General features: G+C 40.7%; 1 protein-coding gene across 4 annotated transcripts in view; it reads left to right on the top strand.

The window, feature by feature from the left end:
* Positions 1 to 15,560, top strand: part of ZNF81 (zinc finger protein 81) — a 43,383-nt gene extending 27,823 nt beyond the window's left edge. For 3 of the 4 annotated variants that reach the window (XM_037062387.1, XM_037062386.1, XM_037062388.1), the window contains 2 exons: positions 7,252 to 7,347; positions 12,578 to 15,560. In XM_037062387.1, the coding sequence (XP_036918282.1) occupies positions 7,252 to 7,347; positions 12,578 to 14,271 (1,790 nt within the window). In that variant the 3' untranslated portion in view covers positions 14,272 to 15,560. Of the gene's footprint in view, positions 1 to 7,251; positions 7,348 to 10,761; positions 10,781 to 12,577 lie in introns of all 4 variants that reach the window. The other variant, XM_037062389.1, reaches the window with a different exon arrangement.
* Positions 15,561 to 18,992: the final 3,432 nt, after the last annotated feature.

Here is an 18,992-nt window from a genome sequence, read left to right on the forward strand (position 1 = left end):
ACTTTGTTCCTCTAATTTGTGACTATAATCTACCAGTTCTGTGAGCATCCTGATAAATAGTGTCCTGAATTGTGCTTCTGAGAGGCTGGCAATTTCTCGGTCGCTTAGAGTTATTGGCTCTGGGACTTTGAGTTCTTCTTGCGCCATCTTTCGGGTTGTTCGTGCCTGTTCCATAGCAGGATCAGAGCCCTAAAGTGTTCACTACAACAGGGCAACTAAGTCACTGGGTTGTGACGCTGTATGTGGGGGCGGGGTCAAAGAGGGACTATGGCGTCCCGTCCGCCGCCTGCCGCCACGGCCCTCACCAGTGCCGCAGTTGCTGCCGTCACCGGGCCCACGCGTTTCGTCCCACTGCACGCGAGTGTGCCACCGCCGTCAGCCCTCGCCCCCTGGGGCCTGCGTGGTCTGCCTCACTGTGCGTGAATATGCGCCAGCAGTCTGCCCCGCACCCCAACTGGTTCCGGGCTGCCTGCGCGCCTGGGTCGGGGGCCCTGTCCTGCCCGACCCTGCTCACTGCTGGCTCCGCCCCTCTTACCGTCCAGTTGAACAGTTAGATGTAGTCGGACTTCCGTATAATTCAATTTTCTGTCCTTTGGTTATGTCTTTGTTTCTCCAAACCTTAGTTGTATTCAAACTTGGTTGTGGGAGAAGGCACAGTGTTTCCACCTATGCCTCCATCTTGGCGGAAGTCCATTTTATTTTTTTTAAGATTTCATTTATTTATTTATCTTTAGAGGGGAAAGAGAGAGCGAGAGAAACATCAATGTATGGTTGCCTTTCGTGCGTCCCCTGCTGGTAGTTGGCCTGCAAGGAACCGGCCTGCAACCCAGGCATGTGCCCTGACTGGGAATTGAACCACGATCCTCTGGTTCGCAGGCCCGCGCTCAATCCACTGAGCTACACCAGCCAGGGCAGTATGGACATTTTAGTTGTGCTCATCAGTAAATGAATGGGTCCCAAAACTATGGTACATTTACACAGTGGAATTCTGTGCAGCAGAAAGAAAGAAGGAGCTCCTACCCTTTGTGACAGCATGGATGGAACTGTAAAGCATTATGCTAAGTGAAATCAGCCAGGCAGTGAAAGACAAATACCATATGATCTCACCTTTAACAGGAACCAAATCAACAAAACAAACAAGCAAAATACAACCAAAGACACTGAAATTGAAAACATGCTGACAATGACCAGACGGGAGAGGGGAGGAAATTTCAGAGGAAAAGGGTGAAGCGTTTGCAGGAACAAGTATAAAGGACACAGGGACAATAACAAGTGGGGCTGGAAGTGGAAGCGAGGGGGGAGGACTGGGAGGTGGGCTGGGCTGAGGGTAAAAGGCAGAAAACTGTACCTGAACAACAATTAAAATAAAGAAATATGAATGTTAAAGATGGTTTTGGTGAAGTCTTAGATGGAAATGAGGAACATGTTATTGGGAACTGAAGGAAAGGCAATCCTTGTTATAAAGTAGCAGGTAATTTGGCTGACCTGTGTTTCCTTGAGTTGGAAATAGAACTTGTAAGCAATGAACTTGGATATTTTGCTGAGGAGATTTCTGAGCAAAGTATAAAGGCATGATGTGGTTTCCTCCTTGCAACTTAGAGTAAAATGCTGAAAGAAAGAATTTGAAGAAGGAGTTTTTAGTAAAAAGGAACTAGAACATGAAGATTTGGAAAATTCTCAGCCTGTTCATATTGCAAAACACAAGAAGCTGTACTCTGGAAAGAACACCAAGACTGTGGCTAGACAAACAATTGGTAAAGATTGGTGTATGACTTGTGGATCCAGTCAGTCTGAAGAGGACAAACAGGAAAAAATGAAGGAAAGCTGTTGGGTTTATGGGATTTCAGAGACAGGAAACAAGCTGGTAAAGCTGATTTGGCTGTGAATATGTGTTTAACTCCAAGAAAAAGGATGTATTACCCCAAGAGTGGTTCAGAAGCCAGCAGGGATATCACTGCCACCACAGGCCCAGAAGGCACAGGCCAGAAAAATGCAAGGAGATAGGCTGTCATCTCTTTGATTCCAGAAAGTGAGTCACCCACTTGGTTTCAGGACCGAGGGAGCAGCACTACCACCTAGGGCTAAAGGTGTAAGGTCACCACATCTGATTTGAAGTCACACCTCTCAACAGTTACATGCTTTCTTCAAATTTTTTTCAACTTTCCCTTATGATACTTGTTGACTATCAATTTCATGCTGATATTTAGCCTTACATGGATTTTACCACTCACTTTAGGCTGCATTTTCAAGGAACACAACTCTGGCAAGACCAAGGGTTAGTGGTCCAGTTGCTGCTACTGGCCTCACACCACCCACAGGTCCTCAATCAGAAGGACCTGGGTTCACTACAAGTGACATGAGAAAGTAGGTCTTCCATATCCCATATTTCCTGTGTCCCACTACAGGGCAAAGATTCAATTTGTACTGGGCTCTTCTGTGTCCACTCACTGTCACTGAGGGAATCCTTGGTAAGCTTCCTTTCCTCCATTGCTTAAATTCAGTGAGTAAATACATTGAGACTCAGTAGCAAGCCAAAAGCTGTTTCTTTTTTTTAATATGTTTTATTGATTATACCATTACAGTTGTTCTATTCCCCTGTTCATTCCCCTCCACCCTGCAAAAGCTGTTTCTTAAAAGACCAGCTTTCTTAAAAGATCCACAGAGGATGGCAGAGTTCTGCTTCAATATCTCTGAGGTAGGACAGTAAAGATATATAGTTGTACTTGCTTGTATATAACTTGTTTATAGTACAGTCGCCCTAGTAAAAGGCAAACTGCTTCTAGTGGTCTTTACTAACAGGTACAGTGAAAAAAAAAACATTTGTCAGATCAGTAGTTGCATACCGGGCACCAAGGGGTGTGTTAATTTGCTCACAATGAAACCACGTCTGGTACAGCAGCTACAGTTGGAATCACCACCTACTTAAGCTTCTGATGATCCACTGTCATTCTCCAAGATCCATTTATCTTTTTTATCTAGCTATGCCAGTGTCCAGTAATTTCTGAAAAGTCTCATTATTTCCTTTTCTTCAATGCATAATCTCCCTGGTAAAAGGCTGTAGGTTCCTTCCAGGAAGGCTGGGAGAACGGTTAGTAGTATATCTTTTTGGCAGTATAGTGGGGCCCTTCCTCAAGGGATTGGGTCTTCCCTTAATTCAAAGGTTTCTGTGTCTCTAAACTGGTTCATCTGGTAATTGACTGAGGATTCAGTACTCTGTTTTTATGTTTCAAATTAGATTTCTGTTCATTTGATCTAGAATGCCTCTCCTTATACAGATCAAGTAGGGATTTAGTAGATTGCCCATCTTTCTCTGTTTTATGGACATCATGATTAAGTAGCCAACAACAATAGGTCTCTGCAATCAGACAATGCTGAATACTGGTGTGACCCTGCTGTCCATTACAGTAATCACATCCACCTTGCATTTGGCAGTTAAGTGCATCCTCTTGGCCCCTGACACCCCTGGACCCAATTACCCCCATTGCATTTACGTTTCCCAATTCACTGGCCACAGTTCCTACTGTAATTTCTGACCTACAAAGAAGAGCATTCACAAAGTTCTTCAAGGACATGGTGGGGGTGTTCCCCTCACAAATTTATTTCTCACAATTGTGATGACATGTTCTTTGGACCCTCCCAGTGTAGGTGAGCAGATCTTACATGATAAATCCACTTTAACATTCCAGTTTCCCTAAGCCTTTGGATATCTCTTTATAAAGTATACCAAAGAAGTTCTGGTATTTCAACTGCATTTAATATGGACCATTTTTTGGTCTGTGTTTCAGTCAACCAACAAAACTGTTCAAGCCCTGTTAAACCCTTCAAGTGGAAATATTAAACTCCAGATCTTCTTAGTGTGCCCATATCAATAAATTCAGCCCAATCCAACTTTGTTTCTTCTATTACACCACACTCTTAATATGCATTTCCAAAGATATTTCCCAGATTTCTGTCTATATAAATGGAACAAATCGTGTGGTTCATTTGGTGTGTAGTGCACTTCCTCATGGGTCACACTTCACCCCTTGGAGCCTGATGAGACTTGAGTCTAGTTACAAGTCTAGAAGCAAAGAGGGGTTTGGGGGTGAGTGCTGAGGGGAATCAGCAGCGCCTACTGAGGCAACTGCCTCAGGGGAGGCCATTGCAATCTCCTCAGGCAAAGTAGGAGTAATCTGCTCAGTCAGGAGTGGTTGTGCTGGCGAAGAAGATTCATCACAATTTAAAGGTTCCATGTCCTGATATGGTCACATTCAATTTTCAGGATCTTATTCCTTCAGTCAGTGTCTTCACTTTAATAGCAGACACCTGCCAAGTTGGGAATTCAATTTGGGTTGTAATTTAGCCACTCTCAGGATGACACTCAGGTTTAGTTTTCAGCAATCTCAGCTCTGAAGCTACAAAAGCTAAAATTTTCTTTCAGGACAGAAGTAGAAACTTTTAGGTCATTTATGCAGTGCTTAAGCTGGGAAATCAAATCCCTGAGCTTGTTCTTTTCTTTTCCCACTTTGTCCAGAGACATTAGGCACAATGAGCCAACCGTATTATACTTGTCTGACAGAAATTTTTAAGGTATTAAATGCGTGGTCATCCAGGATCTTGCCTTTTATAATCACTTGCCTTTTATAATCACTGATTTAGGAGTATCCAGGGGTGATATTTTTGCATATCTCTATTGCTGCATCATGCCACAGACTGTCAGTGCCCTCTCTAATACTGGAAATAGTCATTAGTGCCTTGAAATACAATCAGAAAAGGAAACCAATTCTAGAAACCCTATAGCCAATTCAAAAAATGCACCCTTAAGATTCAAAGTTCTGTTCCCCTAAAACTACTCTTGGCACCAAAACCTGTATTAAGGTTCTCCAGAGAAATGGAACCAACATTGTGCATATGTGTGTGTGTACACACATACATACACACACATACATACACACACAGAATACTCATATATGTAAGTAGGAGGGATTTATTTTAAGGAATTGGCTCATTCAATTGTGGGGACTGTAAATCTGAAATTTATAGGGCAGGCCAGCAAGCTGGAAATTCAGGTAAGAGTTGTTTGCAATCTTTTTTTTTAAATATATTTTTTAAAGCCCTGGCTGGTGGAGCTCAGTGGATTGAGCGCTGGCCTGCGAACCACAGGATCGCGGTTCGATTCCCAGTCACGGCACATGCCTGGGTTGCAGGCCAGTTCCCAGCAGGGGACTCACGAGAGGCAACCATACATTGATGTTTCTCTCCTTCCTTTCCTCTCTAAAGATAAATAAATAAAATCTTTATTTAAAAAAGAAAGTAAAGAACTTTTAAAATATATATATATTTTTTTAAGATTTTATTTATTTATTTATCTTTAGAGGGTAAGGAGAGAGGGAGAGAAACATCAATGTCTGGTTGCCTTTTGTGTGTCCCATGCTGGAGGCTCGCCTGCAGGGAACCAGCCTGCAACCCAGGCATGTGCCCTGACTGGGAATCGAACTGTGACCCTCTGGTTCGCAGGCCTGTGCTCAATCCACTGAGCTACACCAGCCAGGGCGAGTTGTTTGCAATCTTGATTTGGAAATCTGCAGGGCAGACCAGCAGACTGCAAACTGAGGCAAGGTTTCTACGTTGTGACCTTGAGGCAGAATTCCTTATTCCCTTTGCCCTCAGGAAGCACCCCAGCTGCTTGTGGTTCTTTACCTGTTGGAGTCACCCAAATCTTCATTCCTGAAGAGTCTGGGCTGTTTAGTAGTCCTGCCTGAATTGGATTGTTGTAATTTTTCATTCCCTTTAATTACAGGGCATGGTAGTATGCCCCAAGGGCTTGCCTACATTCCAGACATACTCTTCCTTATCTCCGTTATGCAGTAGCAGTCCAGTTTCTCCTAGGTAGACAGGTTCAGTCACCCGAGCCAGCACAGTAATTCCCTTATTGCCTGTTGATTAAGAGGCATGGAGAGCTCAAAATGTCCCTTACTTCCAGTTTTGTGGAATCATTGTTGAATCTCCTGGTGGATGGAACATTCCTCTCTTTGGAACTAAGACCTCTAGACTAGCAGAGCATAAGGTCAAGGGAACAGGAAGCAAACATTTTGCTAGTGAACCACCAGAGGTAATAGTGAATGCTGCCATTCCTGGCCCAGGGCCAAGGGGGTGGTACTACCACCCCAGTGGACTTAAAGGACAGAGCATTGAGCCAATGAGAATTATTCTCAAGCCTTTAAAGTTCAATGGAATTTGCCCTGCTATGTTTCAGACTTGCGTGGGACCTGCAGTCCTTTTTTTTTCATTTCAATTTCTCCCTTTGGAAAGGAAATATCTGTCCCATGCCTGACCCTCCATTGTATTTTGGAAGCAGATAACTTGTCAGCTTCCACAGGTTCTCATGGAGAGTAGTTTTGTTTCAAGATGACTCATATTCAAGTCTCACTCATAACTGATTTGGGTGATTTAGATAACATTTGAAACTTTGAGTTGATGATCTTTAGATACAGTTTTGGATTTAAGACTTTTGGGATATCAGGGCGGTGGTAATATATTTTGAACATGGGAAGGATATTAATTTTGGGGGGTCAGAGTGCAAGCTCTAATGGGATATGTACCCCCAAAAGATATATGGAAGACTTAACCCCCCAATACCTTAGAATGTGGCCTTATTTGGAAATAGGGTCTTTATAGAGGTAATCAGATTAATATGAGGTCATGGGGATGGGCTCTAATCTAATATGATTGGTGTCCTTATAAAAAAGGATATTTGGGCACAGAAATAGACATGTATAGAAGGAAGATGATGAGGAAACACACAGACAGAAGACAGCCATCTGATGGCCAGAGTGATGCGTTTACACCCCATGGAACACCAAAGATTGCCACTAAACACCAGCAGCTACAAGATGCAAGGAAGGACTTTCCCTGTGTGTGTCCTCCAGAGAGAACATGACCCTGCTAACCCCCTGATTTCAGGATTCTAGCCTCCAGAAATATGAGATATTAAGTTTCTGTGAATTTAAATCAGCCAGTTATTGGTACTTTGTTATAGCAGCCCTAGGAAACTAAGACAGAATGTCAGTGAGGGTATTTCCATTCTCAGGTGCTGAGTGCTCTGGGACATCTTAAGTGTGTGATGATTTTGTCCTTGATTGGTCTGAGATTCTTCAGTCCCTTTCACCTCTGTGATTATAACTCTTTTCCCAATGAAATGTGGTTACTTTTCTAAAGAACAAATGGAAAACAATTAGCTGGACCCAGTTCTCTATTATGTCCTATTGATAGGGTATGAAGTTGCCAAACCAGAGGTCATCTTCAAGTTGGAACAAGGAGAGGAGCCATGGATGTTGGAGGGAGAAACCCCATATGAAAGCTGTTCAGGTGAGTGTGGCCCAGGCAGAAGGGAGATATAGAAATACTTTTTTTTCCTGAGAGGCTAGTTCCTTTAAAATGCTGTTATTGCTGTTTTTCTTGAAGGTTTAAACTTTAGAAACTGCTTGAGAATAAATAACATTGGCCTCTCAGGTACCAAATTGCTCTTTCCTTTTATTTTCTTTACTGTTATCAACTGTCTTCTTTGCTTGGCTTTCCTCTAGGAGAATTACTGCAGTTCCTAATTCTCTGGATCATATGCCAGCCTCCTTCACTATGGATGTTGCTTTCTTGGATATTCTCTTCTTCTATCACATTTTTATGCTTCATTACTTAACCCCAACCCCAGGGTCTTAGAGTCTTATCGTATATTGTACATTCAGGTTTTAATGAATTTGCCTTCTTTGAAAATCAGTCGGTTGCCTCACTCCTGTTTTTCCTAGTATCCTTTTACTTTCTTCCTTTCACTTTTGTTCTTCTCATTCTAAGATAGCAATAAACTGTCACCTACAACCAGCCTCACCTCCTCCCTTTGTGCATATTACCTTCAAATTCCTCACTCCTCTCCACACCCCCATCTCCATGCCACTCTCCCGTCTTCCAACTTTGTAAGCATTATCATGCAGCATTTTTTCTTTTAAAATCAACTTTATTAAGGTATAACTTACACACAGTAAAGTGTATCCATTTCTAATGTACAGTTTGACAAGGTACACACTGGTATAACTACCATCCCAGTCATGCTATGTAACATTCTATCACATAGAAATGCTTCCTCATGCCCCATGTAGTCAATGCCTACCACCATTTTGGCCCCAGGCAACTATTGACATTTTTTGTCACTATAGATTATATTTGTCTTTATTAATGTTTTATATCAGTGGAATCGTACTGTCTGTACTCTTTTCATTCAGCATAATTATTTTGTGCTTTATCCGTGTTATTGAGTAAATCACTAACTGGTTCCTTTGAGATGCTGAATACTATTCCACAGTATGAATATATGGTTATTTGTTGATATGCCTGTTGTTGACAGGTGGATATTATGACCTACCGTGAACATTTTTGTATGTCTTTGTGTGACCATATGTTTATATTTATCTTGGGTAAATACCTAGGAGTGGTGTTGCCATGTCATATACTAAGTATATGCTTACCTTTATAAGAAATTGCAAACCTGTCTTCCAAAATGGTTGTGCCATTTTACATTCCCAACACCAATACATGAGAATTCGTGTTACTCTACATCCTCACCAATACTTGCTATCATCAGTCTCTTTAATTTTGCTATTATAGTATTAATAGATATGTAATAGTATCTTATTATGATGTTAAGTTGCATTCATCTGGTGAGTAATGATGTTAAGTATCTTTTCATATGCTTATTGGCTATTTGTATTTTTTTGGCGAAGTGTCAAATATCTTTCTCATTTTATTAGGTTGTTCGTCTTCTTCTTAATGAGTTGTAAGAGTTGTTTATATTTGCTGGATACAATTCCTTTGCCAAATCTATGCATTGCCAATATTTTATTTCAATCTGTGGCTTGCAATTTTATTTTCTTACTGGTGCCTATCAAAGACCAAAAATTTTAATTTTGATGGAGTTTGCCATCTTTTAATATTGTTTAATTGATTTGAGAGAACGAGAGAGAGAGAAACTTTGATTTGTTGTTCCACTTATGTATGCACTCTTTGATTGCTTCTTGTATGTGCCCTGACTAGGCATCAAACTCGCGACCTTGGGGTACTGGGACAATGCTTTAACTAAATGAGCTACCTGGCCAGAGCCTAATTCATCAACTTTTAAAAACTTGTTAGTATTTTTTGTGATCTGTTTAGCAAGTCTTTGCTTACCATAAGATCACAAAGACTTTCTCATATATTCTCTTATTAATTTTACCATTTTAGCTTTTTCAGTTTAGGTCCATGATCCATTTTGTATGTTTGATGTAAGGATTGTTGTTCATTTTTTTCAATTTGATATCCAGTTGTTCCAGAACCATTTGTTAAAGAGACTTTCTTTCCCCCCCCATTGAATTTCCAAGGCATGTTCATCAAATCAATTGATTTTACATATGTGAACCTATTTCTTGACTGTGTGTTCTCTGCTCCTTTGATTGATATGTCTTCCTGTTTTAAAATAGTGCTTTTATTATTATTTAGGTATAGTGAGACCAACAGATCCAAAGATTATTGCCACTGAAAAGATCATTTGTAACTCATAGCTCCCAAGATGAGGGGCCATGCCACACGATGCAAGACCAGAAGGGAAAGTACCAGGGTCAGTCAGGAGGCAGAAGTTGTGATGGGAAAGCATAGGCAAGAGCCTTTATTGTGGTTTTCTTAAGAATGGGTGAGGCAGAGTAAGCAGGCTGGGAAGGTTTAGGGTTGGCTAATTTGAGTAATTCATTGGAGGCTCTGTGGTGCAGAGACTCTCCCTAGTTGCCTGGTACCTGGCCCTGAGGTGATTAAGGCAGAGAGATAGTGACTTCAACTGTGAAAGCTTGATAAAGGAGATAGTTGGTGGATATGGGCCTGCGGGTTGGTTGGTTTGCATCTGAAAGGTATGCTCACAGGGAATTCATTTGCTGTCTTTAAGAATTAACTACCCCTGGGAGGGACAGTGTCTTCAGGATCAGCAAGGCACCAGGTGGCAGATCATCAAGAGTACAGAAAATAAGAAAATAATAGTTAATACATAGTCCTTTTGGCAAACCCATACATGCTTTTATAAAGAGTCTTAAAATCAGGTAGGATAAGTTCTTCAACTTTGCTTGTTTTTATTACTTTGGCTTTTCTAAGTAATTAGCATTTCCATATAATTTTATTTTTTTTTAAGATGTTATTTATTTATTTATCTTTAGAGGGGAAGGAGAGGGGGAGAGAAACATCACTGTATGGTTGCCTTTTGTGCGTCCCCTGCTGGTAGTTAGCCTGCAAGGAACCGGCCTGCAACCCAGGCATGTGCCCTGACCGGGAATTGAATCGCGATCGTGTGGTTCGCAGGCCTGTGCTCAATCCACTGAGCTACGCTAGCCAGGTATTTCCATATAATTTTAGAATTAGTTTATAATTTTTTAAAACATGCTTGCTGAGATTTTGTTTGGAGTTGAGTTGACTCTCTAGATCAATTTTAGGATAACTGACATCTTAACAATGTTGAGCCTTCTAATCCATGAAGGTGGATGTTTTTATATTTATTTAGAGCTTTGATTTTGTTCAGTGATCTTTTATAGTTTTAAATATAGAAGTCTTATGCATCCTTCATTAAATTTATTCCTAATATTTAATTTTTTGACACTATTGTAAATGGCATTTAATTTTTTTTCAGATTGCTCATTGCTAGTGTAGATCACTAGTGATTGATTTTTGTACATTGTGTATCCTGAGGCATAACTAATCCACCTATTAGTTTTCTTGTAGGTTCCTTGGGATTTTTCATGTAAGTAATGATTATCACTTTAGGGACACTTTTACTTCTTCCTGTCCAATCTCTTGCTTTTTACCTCTTTTCCTTCCCTTATTTCACTAAGACCTTCAGTTTCATGTTGGATAAAAGTGGAAGTGTGGGTATGCTTGACTTTTTCCAGATATTAGGGGTAAAAAAATGTATATTATTAAATATGATTTTAGCTGTAGTTTTTTTAAAGCTTCCCTTTATCAGATTATGTAAGTTCTTTTCTAATCCTAGTTTGTTAAAGGGTTTTTTTTTAATCATAGTTAAGTGTTGAATTTTGTCAAATGCTTTTTCTTTATCTTATTGGAGTGATCATATGAGTTATTGCTTTTATTTTGTTAATATGTAAATTTATTTGATGATTTTCAAATGTTAAATTAACCTTGTATTTCTGAGATAAATATTGGTGGTTATATTATCCTTATATATTGTTGGATTCTATTTTTATTTTGTTTAAAAATATTTGCATGAGTGATACTGGTTTGTAGTTTTCTTTTTTACAGTGTCTTTGTCAGGTTTTGGTATTAGTTATGCTTGACCACATAATATGAATTGTGAATGAGTTCTCTTCTCTGTTTTCTGAACTAGTTTGCATAAGATTGTTATTTATTCTTATGCTGTTTCACAGAATTCATCAGTCAATCTGTTTGGGCCTGGGGTTTTCTCAGTGGAAAAGTTTTAAAAACAAATTCAATTTCTTTAATATACGTAAGTTGTATTTTTGGAGGAATTTGTCTATTTTCTTTATTTTGTCTAATTTAATTATGTTGTAGTCTGAGAATACACTATGATTTCAGCAAATGATCTAGGGGAATGTTTCATGTATCTCTGAAAAGAATGTATATTTGGCCCTTTTCTTGGCTCTTGATGGGTGTTGTGTTCAATAGAAACTAATTACACATGATGGAGAGTTGGAGTATACAAATCCATTTGTTTGTGTAGGTCACTATGGCTACCACCACAATATTTTTCCTAGAGGCATGAATACATTTTTCAGTTTTATTTTAGATATAGTTGACACACAGCAGTGTATAAATTTAAGATGTACTGCCTAATGACTTGACTTAAATATATTGTGAATTGACTACCACAGTAAGTTTAGTTAACACCCATCTCATATAGATATAAAAAAATGTTCTTTTCCTTGTGATGAGAACTTTTAGGATAGGCTCCCTTAGCAAGTTAAATTGGGTTTTTTTGCTCACATGAATTTGGTGTTGTTGCTAATAAGCAAGAGGCAACAAGATTAGTGAGGATTTATAATCTAAAGCTAATGAGGACTTAAACTCTGAGTCACCCCCTCCGAGACTGGGCTCTCCATCAATATTTACCCTGAAAACCCTTATTTTTTTAATCTTCAGTCCACCCTACTTGATATTCAAGCCTCCTGCCAAAATTGAGCAAAATTACTTATGTTCAAGTCCAGTCTGCAACATTTAATAACCATGTTTTAGAACAAAATATATAGATAACCATTCTGAGCTTTGCCTTCCTTATCTACAATAGGTGAGTAATAATAGAAAATACCTCATAGAACTTTGGAAAGGATTAAATGAGTGCAAATGTATATATTGCTTAGAATAATGCCTGAAATATCATAAGTGTCATACAAGAGCATGGCACATAATAACTGCTATATATGTATTTCCTGTTATCATTGTCATTGTCATCATCATCAGATTTGCTGATTTTCCTATATTCAATTTGGAGTAACTTATACGTACCTCTTAATCTTCTGCTATCTATTCTTTGTGTCGATTTTAATTTTTTCCTTCTTTTTAGATGGAAAGTTTGGGATTAATACCTCACAAAAAAGAATATCTGAGAAAGCTTCATTTCATAGTGAAATGGAGGGTGAAAATATAAGAGATGATTCATTGTATTCAATTTTAGAACTGTGGCAAGATGCTGAACAGATAAAAAGATATCAGGAAAAACAGAACAAACCTGCGAGTCATGCTACTTTCATCGATAAGAAAATATTGAATACAGAGTGGCATTATGAATATAAAGACAGTGGAAAATTTGTTCATCCAAGCCTAAATCATATTATTGCTTCACAGAAAAGACCCCATAAACATGCCTCATTTGAAAAGAGTTTTAAACATAATTTAGACTTACATATTCATACTAAAAACAAAGCAAAAAAGAACTTTGATAAAATTATTGGACACAGTCAATTTTTCACCCAGAGTTCTTATATTAACCATGAAAATATGCATACAGGAGTGAAATTCTATGAAAGTAATCAGTGTGGAAAAGCCCTCAATCTCAGTAGCAATCTGAAATTTCCTGTCGGGGAAAAAGCAAATATGTATACTGAATTTGGGAAGATATTCACCCAGAAGTCACCCTTCTCTGCATCTCAGAGAATTCATACTATGGAAAAACCTCATGAACTTAGCAAATGTATAAATGTTTTTACACAGAAGCCACTGCTGAGTATATATCTGAGAGTTCATAGAGATGAAAAACTCTATATATGTACTGAATGTGGAAAGGCATTCATCCAGAATTCAGAATTAATTATGCATGAGAAAATTCACACTAGAGAAAAACCCTATAAATGCAGTGAATGTGGAAAATCATTTTTCCAGGTGTCATCTCTACTTAGGCATCAGACAATTCATACTGGAGAAAAGCTTTATGAATGCAGTGAATGTGGGAAAGGCTTCTCCCTGAATTCAGCCCTCAATGTACATCAGAAAATTCATACTGGAGAGAGACACCACAAATGCAGTGAGTGTGGGAAAGCCTTTACCCAAAAATCAACACTTAGGATGCATCAGAGAATTCACACAGGAGAGAGATCCTATATATGTACCGAATGTGGGCAGGCCTTCATCCAGAAGGCCCATTTGATTGCACATCAAAGAATTCATACTGGAGAGAAGCCTTATGAATGCAGTGACTGTGAAAAGTCTTTCCCTTCTAAGTCCCAACTCCAGATGCATAAGCGAATTCACACAGGAGAGAAACCTTATATATGCACTGAATGTGGGAAGGCCTTTACCAATAGGTCAAATCTCAATACTCACCAGAAATCTCATACTGGAGAGAAGTCTTACATATGTGCCAAATGTGGGAAAGCCTTCACTGACAGGTCAAATTTCAATAAGCACCAGACAATTCATACTGGAGAGAAACCCTATGTTTGTGCTGATTGTGGGAGGGCCTTTATCCAGAAGTCAGAGTTAATTACACACCAGAGAATTCATACTACAGAGAAGCCTTATAAATGCCCTGACTGTGAGAAATCCTTCTCTAAGAAACCACATCTCAAAGTACATCAACGAATTCACACAGGAGAGAAACCATATATATGTGCGGAATGTGGGAAAGCCTTCACTGATAGGTCAAATTTCAATAAACACCAGACAATTCATACTGGGGATAAACCTTATAAATGTAGTGACTGTGGGAAGGGCTTCACTCAGAAATCAGTTCTGAGTATGCATCGCAATATTCATACATGAGAGTAACTCTGTTTCTTGAAAAGGAGAAAGCCTTATCACAGAAGTCAGGCTTAACTGTATATAATAAAATTAATCCAAGACAGATCCTAAGTGAATATATTACTTAATAAAAAGCATTTGCCAAGCTCTCTCACTTGAGATGAGAAAAATTATTTAGAAGACATACTCTAAGAATGCATTAAATGAAGGGGAATTTTCATATTTGCACCACCTCACGAAATATAATAGAATTCATACTAGGATAAATGCTGTCAGTTTGATGCATTAGAGAAAAAAACCTTCCTGTTGTAAAGAAAGTATTATAAATCAAGTTGTTATGAAATTCTTTGTAGATGGAGTGTGAAAATTTATGTCAGTCATGTTTACTGTGTTGTATTAACCAATTTAAAGTGACAACAAAATGAAAGGTAGGACAACAAAATATATTTGATGTGTAAACCTACTCTCAGTTCTTGGGTTGTTTGTGGAAGAACACATTGCACAACAGGAGGAATAATTGAAGTTCGTTTATTGAATTTAATAGAATTGTGTCTGTCAGATATGTTTTTATTGAATTTTCTGTCACATGAATTCAGTTTTAAAGTCATTATGGTTTTATATGTACATGTACCTGCAGATATGATTTTATATAAACACATAAATGTAATCCTATTATTTATACTGGTTTCCATGACTTTGTATTTTTATCCTCTTTCATTGTGGTACAATGCAAAATAGCCACAGATCTCTCCTGACCTTTTATGCATGCTCCTTTTTAATGTTACTCTGTTGTTTCTCTTATTAAGTGGTAGAGCTCTCTCTCTACTCCTTGAATCTGAGATTGGCCAGGTGACTTGTTTTGGCCACTCAACATTAGCAAAGAGATTCAAGAATCAGCTGGAGGGAGAATTGTGAAAAAAGACTGCCTTGAGGCTTACTCTCTTGCTCCTCTTTGGAATTCTATGATCTGCATATGAACAAGCTGAGATTACTCTACGGAGGAATGAGAAACCAGATGGAGCGGAGATGAGCCAACCTAGCTGAGGCCCCTTAGGCCAATTGCCAGACATGGGAACTGGCCTTCCTTGACCTTCAGCTCCAGCCTAGCCAGCCCATACCAAAAGAATTCATAGCAGTTATCCCAGCCAACCTGGAGAATTGTGAGTTAAATAAAATAATTATTGTTTCAAACTGCTAAGTTTTGGGATACTTCATTGTATAACAAATGCTAATAATGCTTAAAAGTGTATGAATGGGGGGATATTGTAGCAAAACATTAGACATGTGGCATTGGCTTTGGGCCTAGGCAGCAGGTAGAGAGGAAAAACAAAGGAAATCTGTTAAGAAAGGCTGGGAAAGATGACATCCCATGCTATTTAGTAAGGAAAAAATAGCAAAACAGTCCCTATGCACTGTGGGAAGATAGAGAATGTACCAATTGAACTTGTAAATCTAGCTAAGGAGATTTTTCAACAGAATGTTGGAAGTATTCGTTTTCTTCTATTAACTGCATATGATAAGGTACAGAAAGGCAGATATGAACTAAGAGAATGACTATTCCAGATGAAATCAGGCACCTTCAGGGTGGTATGGCCATAGACAGAGAATGACTATTCCATTTGCAAGCAGAATTCAGAAGAAATACAAACAAATTTAGGACTTGCTGGGTTAGAAAATAACTGTTTCACATCTCCCGTTTCTCCAGCCATCAAAATATTTCCATGGTGAAAAATGGCTTCAGGGTACAGATCAAGTTATGAGTGTGGCAGCAAGACTCTTTGTTAAAATGTATGAAATACTTAAGTTGGTATTTGGCAGATCCTCTCAGCTAACCTAAATGGCTTCTGTATACTTTATGACTTTGTCTTCAGTAGGCTGACACACTTCTCAAATTAGAAAGGAGCCTAACTTAAAAAGAATAGTCAATGTTGGGAGAGTTCCTTCAAGATGGCTGCAGAGTAGATGGAAGCTACACTCATCTGCCCCTGATGTGAAACCAGATTTACAGCTAAATTATAGAGTAATCAATCTGAATAACCAACTGAAGGACAGCTGAATAGGAGTATTATATTTAAGGATTTATAGAAGCTACATACAGACTGGTAAGAAGGGTGGAGACATGGAGAGGGATGGCCCCTGCACCCATGTGCAGCAGCTTAGAAGCGAGAGGGATATCTTGACTGCAAATGTACCCCTTGGGGAGCATGAGGTCTCAGCCCCACATGGGGATCCCCAGCCCAGAGTACCAAGGGCCAGGAAGTGTAGCCTGCATTAGCATCTGGCAGTGAAAATCAGTAGGGACTCTGCCCAGAAGAGGAGGGAGTCTGCTAGAATACCAGGTGCTCTCCTAAAGAGCCAATACAGAGAAGCTTGCTCTCAAGCACTCACCGGGGGCTCCAGTAGAGGGAAGGCAACTCAGAGCATACAGAAGTCCTAAGGAGAACCTGAGTGGCATGGCCCTGAAGAGAGATCTGGAGGGTCAGCTACTGAGGTCCAAGTCCTGAGTCAATCTCACACTGCCCTCATGTGCCATCTTCCCAGAGTCAGGCACTTCTATTCTTACAGCACCAGTCTAGGGAGTGCACTAACCGGTCCTCCAAATACTGGCAATTCCACCCTGCCAAGCTTTAATCTGGCAGAAAGGACCATTAGCTGCACCCAACAGGGACCTTTGGTGTGCTCTTTTCTCTGGAGAAATTATAGGCACTCACACAGACATGGAGCTGCAAGGCTTTGGAACAGGGGCCAGTCTTCCCTACCTGCAAGCTTGGCCTGCTCCCCAACAAGAAACTCTTTTGTTCTATCTTCCCAAGTTCTGGTGGCCCTATACTGCTGAGCTCTAATCTACAGGGAGAAGGAAGGAATGTGACTCAGAACTGGGACCTTCAGAGCACATCTGCCTTAGAGACTCTGGTCTGGGACTCGAGCAGGCACAGCTGCACAGCTAAGAGCTGTAGAGCTTGTCTGCTACCAAAGCCTCAGCCAGTGCCACCCTCAATGGAAGACTGTCTTGATCTGTTTTCCCAAGTCCTGGTGGCCTCACCCTACCAAGCTCACTTGTGTGGGAGGATGGGAATGCCACTCAGAGCTGGCATTTTCAGAGTATATCTCCCTCAGAGGCTCCAGTCTGGGGCTCAGCCGGCACCACCACCAATGGAAGATGGTCTTGATCAGTTTTCCCAAATCCCAGTGGCCCTGCCCTGCTGCACTTGCTCCTACAGTAGGGACAGCTGATTGCACTCATCCTGAACCGATGGTGCATTCCTTCTAGGGCAGCAGTTTCCAACCTTTTTGGCATCAGGGACTGGTTTGTGGAAGATAATTTTTCCATGGATTGGGGTTGGGGGTAGATAGGAGGAGGAGCTCAGGTAGTAATGTGAGCGAAGCTTCACTCACTCACCTGTTACTCACCTCCTGCTGTGTGGCCTGATTCCTAACAGGCCATGGACCAATACTGGCCTGCAGCCCAGGGGTTGGAGACCCCTGATCTAGGGGAGGTAGAGTTGGAGACTCTAGCAGAAACTGAGTGGTATGGCTCCGAAGTAGAGGCCACATTCTCCCCCACTGAATGCCTGACCACATTGCCCCCAAGTAGGGGACCCACTAATCCTGTCTTTCTGACCTGGTTGCCTCACCCTACCAAGCCTGCACCATGTGGAAGGGGAAGTGGGGTGTGGCCAGCTGGGGCCCACTCCTCAATATGTCTTCAAAAGGCTCTAGAGGAAGTCTGGTAACCTCACAGAGTGGAACAGCTGACAGGTAGACACTGAACTCAGAGAGACTTGGATCTTCAATTGATCTGCCCCTAGCTCAGAACTGTAGGAAGCTGGCATTCATACACAGCTTGGCCCCTCCCCCAGATACCCAGGCCCCTCCCATGTACACCCAGGCCCAGTAGACACAGCAACAATCACCCTCGGTAAGGTGAGCTTGATAGGGATACCTGCATGGCAGCTCCAGACAGGTAGCCCAAGGCTGGTTAAACATGTCTGACACAACTGCACCAGAACCCCATTCAAGTGGGCCCAGAGCCAATACAACGAATGGCGGGCTTTGAACCACGCCAGAGCTACATCCAACTAGCCACACAAATGGCACAGCCAAAGAGGAACTGTGGCAGGCACCAAAACTTTCTGGGAACAACTCTGCCTTGGGGGCAATCCCAGAATACCAACTCATACACAGGGAACAAGGTTTATTCTTATAGTAATTCACCCTGAGGGTTAACTCCACCTACAAATGGGCCAAACAGTACTCATGACTCAATTACAACAGGAGGAGGCACATAACCCACACAAGAAACATTTTCAGCACACCTAGCTCAAGTGATTTAGAAGACCGCACTACTTAGACCCATGGGGAAGCACATCAGAAAGCCCTTATAACAAGATTGGGAGTCATAGCAGATATACCCAATACACAGAGTCAAACACAAAGAGGAAGACAAAATGGAGAGACAAAGAAATGTGCCCCAAACAAAACAACAAGAGAAATGCCCATAAAAATATTAAATGAGTCCCTGGCTGGTGTAGCTCAGTGGATTGAGCGTGGGCCTGCAAACCAGACGATCGCGGTTCGATTCCCAGTCAGGGCACATGCTTGGGTTGCAGGCCAGTTTCTGGCAGGAGCCAGTTCCCTGCAGGGGATGCACGAGAAGCAACCATACATTGATGTTCCCTTCCTCTCTCCTTCCCTTCCCCTCTAAAGATAAATAAATAAAATATTAAAAAAATATTAAATGA

The sequence above is a fragment of the Sturnira hondurensis genome, unplaced genomic scaffold (genome assembly GCF_014824575.4).
Source record: "Sturnira hondurensis isolate 20B ecotype Veracruz unplaced genomic scaffold, ASM1482457v3 Scaffold0013994, whole genome shotgun sequence".
Classification (NCBI taxonomy): Eukaryota; Metazoa; Chordata; class Mammalia; order Chiroptera; family Phyllostomidae; genus Sturnira; species Sturnira hondurensis.